General features: G+C 37.9%; 1 protein-coding gene across 1 annotated transcript in view; it reads right to left on the bottom strand.

Moving 5' to 3' along the window:
- Window positions 1–7,110, bottom strand: part of Atp8b4 (ATPase phospholipid transporting 8B4 (putative)) — a 194,211-nt gene extending 187,101 nt beyond the window's left edge. The window contains 3 exon segments of the mRNA XM_017797827.2: window positions 3,013–3,111; window positions 6,421–6,534; window positions 6,958–7,110. Coding sequence (XP_017653316.1) covers window positions 3,013–3,111; window positions 6,421–6,534; window positions 6,958–7,110 — 366 coding nt within the window.
- Window positions 7,111–13,416: the final 6,306 nt, after the last annotated feature.

The raw sequence follows: 13,416 nt of genomic DNA on the forward strand, positions 1-13,416 counted from the left end.
CCGACATGAACAGTTTATAATTACCCAAGCCTAGTTTCACACATAGCTTTTCAACACTGATCTCCATAGAGCTCACCCTGCCTTATCACCACAGGAAGAGGTCCAGCCACATGCTAGACTCACAACTCTAATTCTTACACATTTTTAGTTGCTTCTAAGAAGATAATATGCTCTTTGCCACAGTCCAGAGAAACCCATGCATCAGTTTTGATCTTTTCAATGATGGATGCTCAGTGCTTTACTGGAAGACCATTCATTCTGCTTTATGGTTTTCTTTGAAGTCAAGAAATTATTTATCACAACGTATGTTTTGTTCTCTAGACATTCTAATTGTTACCAGTGATATTATGAAATACAAAGAATTTAAGACAAAAATCAGAAAGCAATACTGAACCATTTGGTGTGAATTTATATTTTATGCCCGAGTGGTCAGATTTCTTATTTATGCTCCAGTGATATAAGCATCTTATATGACTAGGAAAAATCCAAATATCAAGAGCTTCCCATTAGGCTCAGAAGCCAGCAGCCATTCAGATAGAGTTTTCTACATGAGTTGTCAAGGTCCAATAGTAAATTAGAGACAAGGTATCAGAGACAATGCGGTAAAGCAGAAACAAAATCATCTCAGATATTAGCACTCATGCACAGATAACAGGAGGAGTTTCGGAGAGAGGAAGTTTTAAGTTCATAGGCTATACTCATGGGATAAGTAGTTTTTCTTTTTAAATTCAAAATTATATATATATATGCATATAATACTTCAACCAGACCTTCTCTTTTTCTATATCCTCCTCATCCCAGTCTTTCTCTTATGGTATAACTGGTAAGCAACTGGTGTAAAGCGAATGGCTATTACCAGTAAAAATAAGAAAACAAAATTATCTCTTATTTCCTAACATGAAAATAATTTACATCATTATAAATTTTAGGAGCAAATTAAGTCACCCCACCCATTGGTATCTAAACTTCTTCCTAGCTATAGCATAGGACAAATGGAAACACCTCCTTGGAGGGCATGGCTTGGTGGGGTTACTGAATATTCTGTTTGCTCCATAGCAAAACCATATCCCTCTCCATTCTGCCTCACGGCCTGGGCAGCTGGCTTGCATGGTTCTGACTTCTGGCTGGGTTTGTCCAATAGGTGGTACTGGTAAAAATCAGAAGAGAGTAAAATCTGGGTATTTGCGCTCTGGCTTCATTCTTGCCTGGTCAGCAATGACTTGTTTCCTCCACAGATAGCCCCAGCTCTGGCTCTAGGTCTAGTAACTGTTTCCTTTCTTTACCTCTTGGGGCCTAGAGGTGGTTTTGCCACCCATGTGACTATCCTACATGCTTCTCCTTGCCCATGCCTTTTGTAGATGGTCACTTCAGTCTTAAACTCTTATAGTCATCTGTCTCCTGCTACAGTGATGACTGAATAAGAGGTCCAGCTCTTGAACTGGCTTATGTCACCACAAGAACAAAGGCCAGTTAAAGCATGAATGGTAATAGAATCAAAGAGACTTAGTGATTACTCATATCAGTATATAACCTGAAAACGGTTCTCTAAATTGACTAGCTGTGTATCATGAGGAAAGATCAACCAGCTCATCCCCCAAAAGCTGAGCAGCGCCAAGGTTTCCACGTGTGGTCAGGCTTTGTCAAAGGGTCTTGGTATTAGAGCAGACGGACTCTGGAAGGGTTGGAAGTGGTAGTCTTAGGGCCAGGGTGACTGACAATTTCTATTCTAGACATAAATAAGAAGTCTTGGAAGGCACTTCCAAGGACAGAAAGGCTGCAGAGGACCAGCATTCATACAGACTCCCAGTGAGCCACAGTCTATGTCTGGTGTGTTATACATTTCTTCTTGTTTTGTCTTCCCCAAACTGCTAATTGGCCACATTACAGAGAAAAGGGAAGGTCTGGAGAAGTTTGGTAGTTTACTGAAAGACACACTACTACTAAATAGGAGGGTAAGATGTCATCCTCCAAAGCCCATGATCCTTCCACTATCATTTCACTCTTTAATGAACAGGATTTCATTTAAGGTCATGATGAAGACATGCATACGTCTGCCTGAGTGGTATTTCCTGAAAGAGCAGACAGTATGAATAAGTTACATGTCTACTCCAAAGATGGCAATGGTTAAATCGTTACTGGAATCTATTCTACAGGAATTACCTTTGGAAATCACAGTCCATTCTTTTGAAAGCCCTTTATCTTTTGAGAATGGAGCTCTATATCCTTTGAAAGGGTACAAGGAATGTATTGTGTTTGAAAACAGGGAAAGCCATGCATAGGAAGCAGGTCCATAATAAGGTTTGGATGAGAGTAAGAAATGTTCCTGATGCTGGCGGAACATGAAGTCATGAGGTTGGGTTTCTCCTGTACTTTGTGTATGGATCATGAAGACAATTCTATAGAGGAGCTCCCAAAGTACCCTGAACAATGGTAACCTCACAGAAAGAGGTAGACTCCAGGAACAACCGCAGCTGACCACTTTACCGTGACATTTACAGTGTTGATAAGACCTATGTATCTGTTAAAAATTCAGCCTCAAATGTTGTAGTAGTAATGTATACTTTGAAATAAACAGCACTTTGTCAAAGAAATAGAAACATGCTATATTAAGACAAAAATATTATATATGTGTGTATGCAATTTTTAAATGAATTTATTAAAATTATTCATAAAACAACTACAAAGAAACATCACAGGAACCAACTTGGTAAATAGAAATCTTCCCCAGTTTGAGCCAGGTAGGGGGGCGCACATCTCTAATCCCAGCACTTGGGAGGCAGAGGCAGGCAGATCTCTGTGAGATCGAGGCCAGCTTGGTCTACATAGTGAGCTCCAGGCCAGCTGGGGCTACAGGAAGGCCCTCTCTCAAAAAGACCAAAAAAATATTCCCTCCTCTGTCTCATTCTCTACCACTCTTTAGCAGCACTGGCTAGGTTCAGACCTTCTATTTCTGAAAAAATAGAAACACAATTAAAATTGAGACATGAACCGTGCTCCGGAACAAATACTCACATAGTCATCAGTGGCATCCTTGACAGCTGTCATAGAGACCACCAAGACCAGTGGCACAATGGTGGTGAACCAGGTCAGGGAAGAGATTTCTGGAATCAGCTGAAACAAACATTTCCAGTAGTTTAAGTCTTTTTCAATTAAATCCATCTGCTAATTTTTGTCAATTAATTCTATAAAACTTGCCAGAATAAATGGGGTTATGTTCAGTTATTTGTACAAATATAAAACAGCTTTCAATAATTCGAGTATTTTCATTCAATTACAAAACATATAAAGAAGTATCATTTCTGCCTATTTTCAGACTACCAAATAAAAAAAATAAAATACAATAAAAATTTGCAGCAAGCTGAAAAGCAAGCTTCTTGAAATCTTTCACAGATGTCCATCGTTCTCTGGGTCATTAGGGGTCACCTATCAGCTTCTCTTACCAGTTTTTAGTCAGTTTACCAACTCCTTTTCTCATTACTTCCCAAAGAGAGGTACTTTGAACATCTACCTTATACCAGATGCTAAGCCAGGTATCTCCATATATTTCCATCTGATGTCGAGAAATCTAAGTTAGTTTCAGTAGTAAAAGCTGTTTGTACAAACCAATAGCATATGTAGTCCATGTAAATAACATTTCTCCTGCTGTGCAAAACAGAATACACTGTGAATGATAACTCAGTATCAGAAACTCCTACAACCCTGAATATCATATCCCTATTATTTTTCTATCCCTACTTACCACCGAACCATCTAGCATGTCAAGAATCTGGGGCAAGAGCACACACTGCTAAGATAAGTGCCTAGGTCTCCTATTCCCTTGTGCCTGTGTCTCCAGTGCCACCTCCTGAGACAGGCATAGGACAGCGTGACTCTACAGTAGGTGCTTTTTCCTAATCAGGTTCACTTGGGAGCTGCTTCAGGGCCATCAAGCTGGGAAAAGTAGAGCTGAAACTGTCAGAGGATGAAGATCAAGTCTCATCAAATAACTCAAAGCTAAACCAATTTTATATAACGGGTTCTATGTTTTTTTTAAACCTTAACATCCCCTGAGTGTTAAATAATAGAAACAAGTTCCAGTATTCTACAACACACTAGGGTGACTACAGGCCACGATATCTAATTGTTTTATAAACAACTAGAAGAGAGGAGGTCAAAGATTCCCAACACAAAGAAATGATCAATGCTTAAGGAGATAGAAAGCTAATTACCCTAACTTAATCATTACACATTGCATACATGCTCTGAATTCTCATACTGTATTCCATAAATATGTACATTATTACATGTCAATTCAAATTTTAAAAAAACTTTAAAAGATAGAATAAGAAAACAAAGCAAAAAGTCTTTGAAGATGGAGTCCAAACATTGGGCTGGTAGCAGAAAAACTGTCCCCACCCCCCACCTTTAACTCATGGTGAGAGCTTCACACATCACCTACCCTCTGTGGGTCCCAGTTGTTTATCAGTAAAATAAAGAATGTTGAACTAAACCATCTCAAATGTCCCTTCCAAATTGTTTGAACATGTGCCTGAGACTACAAGTAAGAAAACCACCAGAGAAATAAATTCACAATTCTGGAATATGTGAAAAGTTGCATAAAGAATCCAAAAGTAATTTTGTGGTCCTGGTGGGGAGGAGAAATATTGGGTTCTAAATTTCCTTTAATGAATAGCAAGCTGTTCATTCACAGGGTTCTGTCTGCTTGCTTACTTGCTTGGTTTAATTTGGTTCTGTCTGGTCCAGTCTGGTCTGGGCTGGGCTGGTTTAGTTTGGTTTGGTTTTTTGCACAGTCAGCATTCAGCTATTCTCAACTATATCGTTATTTGTTAGGGAACTGTACTACTCTAATTTCAGTCCTAATTTTACTGGGCTGACTCCATTCTGGCCTAGGTTTGGGCAAATACTCAAGACAATCACTGTACCAAACCCTTGAGCACCAGTGATCAGTTTAGGAATAAGGATACAGCTCCAATCAGAATAAATCCCAACAGAAAAGGGACTCCCTCCCCTCCACCCTTCTCATTCACTGGAGAGCTAGGAAGATAAAATGATAACACTGGCAGACCACAGGTAGAGCAGTCCTAGCTGAACGTGGCCACGGTGGGAGAAAACAGAAAAAGAAAAGCCATGCTCTCGTAAAACCGCTACTGTGTGAATTCAATCACACTTGAACAGACATACTCCACGGGGTACATTCATCTTCTGTTTGAGCTAATATGGATTTCTGACACATACAACCAAAAGATTAACACAAAATAGCTAGTCAACTAAAGGAAAATAGTCCTCAACACTGTCCATCTAGATTTCACGAAGCCAGACCATCTTCTTAGAACACAGAATTGGCATAGACCCTGATTTGGATCTACTAATCTGATCTGCTTAAATTATCTAAAATAAATACTAAATAACTGGCTAATACAAGCTATTTATGTGTATGCTATTTCTTGAAATATTTCCTTTTCCTTCCCAAAGCAGCAGTAACATGTGAAATTTCATTTAAATCCAATTTTTAGTTAAATGGAGAAAGGTTATTAACTAGCAATTAACTGCTCAAAACTGAAAAACAAAAAGTCACCCTACAGTGAAAGAACAAAGAACATATATAAGCTATCATTTATTTTATGAATACACACCATTGTTCTTAAAGGGAAATTTGTTAAGTTCTATAACCTTCACAGTCTTAGACTACCAAGACTCTGTCTAAACTCTATCCACCCCCAGGCTATCAGGTGGGAGAGCGATAAAGAAAGGAAGAAAGTCATGAGTACTGATTATTAGGCTCCTTTTTGTTTATTTGGAGACAAGGTCCCCCTGTAGCCCCATTTGGCCTGGAACTCACTATATAGACCAACCGGGCCTCGATCTCACAAAGATCCACCTGCCTCTGCCTCCTAAGTGCTGGGATTAAAGATGTGCACCACCACACCATGTGATTATTAGATCATTTGTTCAAATAAAGTGCAGGGCTGCATATTAGTGGCTGGAGAGATGGCTCTGCTGCTAAGAGCACTGGCTGCTCTTGCAGAGAACCTGGTTCAGTTCCCAACACCCACAAGGTGGCTAGCAACCACTCATAACTCCAGTTCCAGGGGTCCACTGCTTTCTTCTGGCTTTTGTGGGCACTGCACGTATGTGGTACACTTACATACATGTAGGCAAAATACTCAGATACATAAAATAAAAATAAATAACTTTTTAAAAATAAAATAAAATTACCTAGATATTTAAGTTGATAAATGCACTCTTTTAACATATTCGTAGCTCTCCCTCATTTGTAGGGAGAAACAGTAATAATATTAAAAATCTAATAAGAATAGTTTTACATAATTATGAACATTGAACTAAGTAAATCAGCTTAGCTTTTCAAATTATGTGAATACTTTTAATAAACATAATGAATAAATACAGCCTAGATATTACCTGTAGTATCAGAAGAAAAAGGAAATAGGCATTCGCCACTCTCTGGAACTGCTCAAATAAATTAATTGGCAAGAATGTGAGAATGTTGTACTTGGAAGTGTGGATACGATTGTCCTGAAAGAGAAATAGCATCATGTTAGCTTGGAGCAAGGATTGCTCATTACAGCTCTAAAACTTACAAGGCTGAGAAAAGTTATGCCAGAGCAAGAAAGATAAGGCAGAGGCTGGAGAGAGGCTCAGTAGTGAAAAGCACTGGCTGCTCTGGCAAAGGACCAGGGTTCAGTTCCAAGCACCCACATAGTGGCTAACAACCAGCCATATCAATGGTTTCACGGCACCTGACACCCTCTTCTGGCCTCCATGGTTACACACATGGATCCTTTACATGCAGGCAAAAATACTCATAAACATAGAATAAAAATAAGATCCTCTTCCCAATATCCCTTCTTGGGCCTTGGCCCCTTCCTGCTGAGACTGCCAGAGAACTCCTGACCAGCTGGGTAAGATTGGCAGATCCCTCTGCACCAACACCGTTACCTGCTTTGGGACCAACCCCAGTCCCACGGCTCCAGGGTTCACACCTTCTCTTCTTCCAACGTAGAACTGGCTCAACTGATCCCCATCACCCTGACTTGGGTGTAGGCTCCTTCCCTCTGCTGGAGAGCTCCTGACTAGCCTGCCTGAATCCATCCAGCCACTCCAATAAAAAAATTTAAAAAAAACAAACAAACAGAACCTGAAGCACAAACCAACTAATTCTTCAGACCTGATAAAAAGCAACCAAGCAACAGTATAAACAGAATCAGACTGCAACGCAAGAAAGGCAAGCTTGACTTTCATATCAGACACAAAACCAACAAAAGAAATCCATATGCCCAGGCCACAGTAAAAAACGCAGATAATATGAAAAACCAAGATAATATGTCCCCACCAAACCCCACCAGTCCTGTAGAAGAGTTCTACAATGAATACTACCTAGAGAAACGTCAAGATACAGAATTTAAAAGAACAATCATGAACACTCCCACAGAATTCAACAACCTTAAAGAACTCAAAGAGGACATGACAAACTCCTGACTGAAGATCAAGAAAATACAAACATGTGGATGAATGAAATGACAAAGACGATCCTGGGCTTGAAAAGTGAGTTCATAAAAGATATAGAAATATTGAAGAAAACTCAGGCTGAAATGAAGACGGAATTGAAAAACTCAATAAGCAAATGTGAAACAACAGGAAAACGGAATGAATGAAACGTAAAATCAACTATCCAGACTGGACAGTAAAATGGAAGAATTGGACTGCTCAAGCAAGAAATGTGAAAAAAAATTTTAAACACAGAAATGGAATATGGGACACCATGAAAAGACCAAATTTATGCATCATAGGCATAAAGGAAGGAAAGAATCTCAGATCGATGGCATTGACCAGATCTTCAACAGGATTACAGAAGAAAATTTCCCTAAATTAAGGAAAAGCTTATACATACAGGTACAAGAAGCACATTGAACACTAAGAGGACAGGACCACAGAAGAAACCCCACACGGCACATCATAGAAAACAGCAAATGTACAAAACAAAGACAGAACACTGAAAGCTGCAGGAGAAAAGCAAGATACATATAAAGGAACCCCCCCCCAAAATAAATAAATAATAAACCCATCAGAACTGTGGCTGATTTTTCAATGCAAACTATAAAAGTTAGAAGAGCCTTGAGCAAAATATTGCAAGTTCTAAATGATCATAGATACCAACTCAGAACATTTTACCCAGAAAAACTATCTATCACAATCAAAAGGAAAGATTTTCCATGATACAAATAGGTTGAAAGAACCCATGTCCACCAAATCAGCCCAACAGAGAAAACTCAAAGCAACTCAAAGAACTGAGGAAAGGAAAGACCACACCCAACAGGCTACTGAAAGAAAACAAATGAAAGTATAATTACGGAAACAAAATAGGACCAAGAATACAAACAAAATAAACTGACAGTAACTAATACACATCTTTCAATAATAACCTTAAATAGCAATGGCCTCAACTCCCCAGTCAAAAGACAAACACTAGTTGAATGGATTAAGACACAAAATCCAACCATTTGTTGTCTACAAAAGACTCATCTCACCTGTAAGGATAGGCATTACCTCACAGTGAAAGGATGGGAAAAAATATTTGAAACAAAGGACACTAAGAAACAAGCAGGTATTAGAATTCTAATATCTGACAAAAAAGACTTCAAGTTAAAATTAATCAGAAGAGATAAAGATCACTTCATTCTGATCAAGGAATCATTAACCAAGAAGACACTAAAGGACTGGAGAGATGGCTCAGTGGTTAAAAGCACTGACTGCTCCTTCAGAGGACCTGGGTTTGATTCCTAGCACCCACATGGTGGTTAACAACCATCTACTACTCCAGTTCCAGGGGATTCAACGCCCTCTTCTGACCTCCACAACACAAGTGCACTTACATACATGCAGGCAATACACTCATACATGTAAAATAAAAACAAATAAAATATTTTTTTTTAAAGAAGACATTACAATTCCAAACATATATGCACCAAACTTTGGTGCATCCAATCTCATAACCATATTACTACTGGACTTCAAGACACAGATTAACCCCAACTCAGTAATGATGGGTGATTTCAATACTCCACTCTCCAATAGACAACAGGGAAACATATTAATTAAATGATATCCTAGGGGCTGGAGAGATGGCTCAGCAGTTAAGAACACTGACTGTTCTTGCAAACAAATCCCAGCACCCACATAGCAGCTAACAACTGTCCATAACTCCAGTTCCAGGGGATCCTTCTGACCCCCGTGGGCATTGCATGACAATGGGTACATTTACCTACCATGCAGGCAATACATGCATGCACATAAAATAAAAATAATAAATAAAATATTTTTAAAAATAAATAAAAAATAAACAATATCCTAGATCAAATATACCTAACAGACATCTACAGAATATTCTACCCAAGCACCAAAAAATACACTTTCTACTCATCAGCCCATGCAAGTTTCTCTAAAATTGACCACATACTGGGGTACAATACAAACCTCAACAAATACAAACAATTTAAATAATGCCATGCATTTTATAGGAACATAATGCAATAAAACAAAATCAACAGCAAGAAGGAGGAGGAGAAGGAAGAGGAGGAGGAGAAGAAATAATCTAGTAACTACACAAACTCATGGACATTAAACAACACACTACTGAATGATAAATGAGCCAAAGGATAAATCAAGAAAGAAATAAAAGTATTCCTGTAACTAAATGGAAATAGTAATACAAAACAACTGAACCTCTGGGACACATTAAAAACAGTCCTGAGGGAAGTTAATAGCTCTAAGTGCCTACATTTAAAAACCAAAAAGAGGCACAAATAAATAACTACAACTTAATGCTACAACTCAAGAATCTGGAAAGGCAAAAACAAACTAAGCCCAAACCCAGAAAACAAGAAGAAATAACAAAAATCAGAGCTGAGATCAATGAAGTAGAAATTTAAAAAAAACAAATACAAAGAATCAGTGACTCTAAGACCTGGTTCTTTGAAAAGATAAACAAGATAAACAGACCCTTAGCCTAATTAACCAAAAAAAAAAAGAAAGAACAAATCCAAGTCAACAAAAATCAGAGATGAAAGGGGAAACATCACAACAGGCACCAAAAAGGTCTAGACCATTATAAGGGAATACTTTAAAAACCTATACTCTATTAAATTTGAAAATCTAAAATGAAGGAATGAATTTCTAAATCCATGGAAATCATCAAAGCTAAATAAGAAGAGAGAAACAGCTTAAAAGAACCCATAACAAATAAAGACATTGAAACAGTAAACAAAAACTCCCAACTAAAATTAGCCCAGTCTCAGATGGAGTCACAGTAGAATTCTACCAGACATTCAAAGAAGATCTACAATCAGTACTACTTAAATTATTCAAAAAGATAGCATCAGAGGCAGAACTCTCAAATTCCTTCTATGAAGTCAGTATTACTCTAATACCAAAACCAGGTAAAGACACAATGAAAAAGAAAACTAAGGCTCATATCCTTAGTGAACGTAGATGCAAATATTCTCAAAAAAAATCTTGCAACCTGCATACAGAAACACATCAAAAAGATCATCCACCATTATCAAGTCAGCTTTATTCCAGAGATGGAGGGAAGGTTCAATATATGTAAGGTAATAAATGTAATAAATCATATAGATGGACTTAAAGACAAAAATCACATGGTCATTTCAATAGATGCAGAAAAGGCCTTTGACAAAATCCAACATGCATTTATGGTAAAAAGTACTAAAGGGGATTGGACTGGAGAGACTATATCCTAACATAATTGAAGCTATATACAATAAACCTATAGCCAACATCATTATAAATGGAGAAAAACTGGAAGCATTCCCATTAAAATCAGGAACTAGACAAGATTGTCCATTATCCCCATTCTTTTTCAATACAGTGCTTGAAACTCTATTAAAGCAATAAGATGAGAAAGGGAAATTAGAGGGGTACTAATTGGAAAAGAAGAGGTCAAATTACATGTATTTGCAGATGATGTGATATTATACATAAGAAATTGCAAAAATTCTACCAGAACATTTCTAGAAATGATCAACACTTTTAGCAAAATATTAGGATACAAAATTAATCTACAAAAATCAGTAGACCTTCTATATACAAAGATCAAGCAATCAGAGAAAGAGTTCATGGAAACACTTCCATTCACAATAGCATGAAAAAAAAATAAAATAAAATATCTAGGGATAAACATAACCTAACCTAACCTAACCTTTCATTAAAGAACTCTTCAATGAAAACTTTAAATCTTTGAAGCAAAATATCGAAGAAGACACAAGGTAATAGAACGACCCCTCATGCTCATGGATTGGAAGTATTAATACTGTGAACATGTCCATCCTACCAAAAACAATTTACAGATTCAGTGCAATTCCAATCAAAATTCCCATGCTGTTTTTCATAGAAATAGAAAAGTTCATTCTAAAATTCATACATAAATACAACAGACCCCAGATAGCCAAAGCAATGCTGACCACAAAGAGCAATGTGGGAGGACTACCATACCAGACCTCAATCTACTGTATAAGCTATAGTCATAAAAACAGCATAATATTGGCAAAATAAAAAAACACATGTAGATCAATGGAACAAGATAGAAGAATCAAACATGAATGCGTGCAATTACAGCTACCTGATATTTACAGAGATGCCAAGAGTACATAGTGAAGAAAGAGCATCTTCAACAAATGGTACTGATTCAACAAAATTGAATCACCAAGTGTAGAAGAATGAAATCAGACCCATATCCATCACCCTGCACAAAAATCAACTCCAACTGGATCAAAGGCCTCAATGTGAAGCCAGAAATACTGAAATTGTTAGAAGAAAACAGGCAGTGCCCTATAAGATACAGGTGCAGGAAAGAGCTTTCTTTCTAAATCAAACATCTGTTGCTCAGGAATTAAGGTCAACAATTGACAAATGGGACCTCGTTAAATAAAAATCTTACCGAAAGGAAACAACCAATTGAACGTAAAGAAAGCCCACAGAGTGGGAGAAAACCATCACCAGCTATACAACCGGCAGAGGATTAATACCTAAATAATACACAAAGAACTCAAACAAAGAAGCAAGAAAGCAAAGGATGCTACAAACAGAGATTTCTCAAAAGAAGAAATACAGGTGGATCTCTGTGAGTACAAGGACAGCCTGGTCTACATAGTGAGTTCCAGGCCAGCTGGGGCTACAGGGAGACCCTGTCTCAAAAAGACCAAAAAAGAAGAAGAAGAAATAAAAATGTCTAAGAAACACCTTAAAATGTGTTCAATGTCCTTAGTAATTAAGGAAATGCAGATTAAAACTACTTTAAGATTTCATCTAACCCCAATCAGAATGGCTAACATCAAGAGAACAAATGATACCAAATGCTGGAGTGGCTGTGAGGAAAGGGGAACCCTCATCCACTGTTGATGAGATTGCAAACTGATGCAACCACAGTGGAAATCAGTATGGGGAACTCTTTAAAAACTAAAAATGGATCTACCACATGATCCAGTAATACCACTTGGCATAGACCCAAAAGACTCAACACCCTACTATAGAAATACTTGTGTAGTCATCTATTTGTTGCTCTTTACACACAGCTGAGAAATGGAAATAACCTAAATGATCCTCACAGATGATGGATAATGGAAATATGGTGCATTCACACAATGGAGTCCTACACAGCAGTAAAGAAAAATGAAATCACGGAATTTGCAGGTAAATGGACGAACTAGAAACTGTTATACTAAGTGAAGTAGCATAGACTCAGAAAATCAAGCTATAGATGCTCTTTTCTCATTTGCACATCTTAGTTCCAAATCCTTAGATGTGTGTATACATCCTGATGTAACTTTATGAGCCAGGAAAATGTGGAAAAAATCATGGGGGTAAAGGGAAAGAAGGAGCTCAAGAGAGGAGGATAGTAGGAGACAGGTGCTATTGAGGGGAAAATGGGTTAAAGGGGGTTGCTTTAACTGTGGAGGGAGTATCAAGGGTTATACAGAGAAGTGAGAGGGGAAATAAATACTCCTTAGATGGTATGAAAAACCAGAGGGAAATGTATTAGTTCAAAGTCCTACCAAAAAAATGCACATATAATATATATACAAGCCCATATGTATAGCTGAAAGCTAGGTAACAAAAAATACAGTGCCAGGCAGGAGAAACCTTCCCTTGAGTTCTCAGGGTAGTCCAAAAGGCTCTCAAAATAGCACAGGCTATTGTCACAGCCCTGATGGTAAGACTGTGAGGTAAGACCCTATTACTAAAGACAGGCCACACTTTGGACACAGGACTTGAAGCAATCAAGCTGGAACTGACCTGGAAGCCTCCTCCCTGAAGAATAGCTCTCATGGTATTAGAGGATACTATGTGAGCTTCTAAACAAGAAAAACAAGGAGTGGTCCTAGC

The sequence above is a fragment of the Nannospalax galili genome, unplaced genomic scaffold, assembly GCF_000622305.1.
Source record: "Nannospalax galili isolate Female #2095 unplaced genomic scaffold, S.galili_v1.0 scaffold735, whole genome shotgun sequence".
In the NCBI taxonomy this organism is placed as follows: Eukaryota; Metazoa; Chordata; class Mammalia; order Rodentia; family Spalacidae; genus Nannospalax; species Nannospalax galili.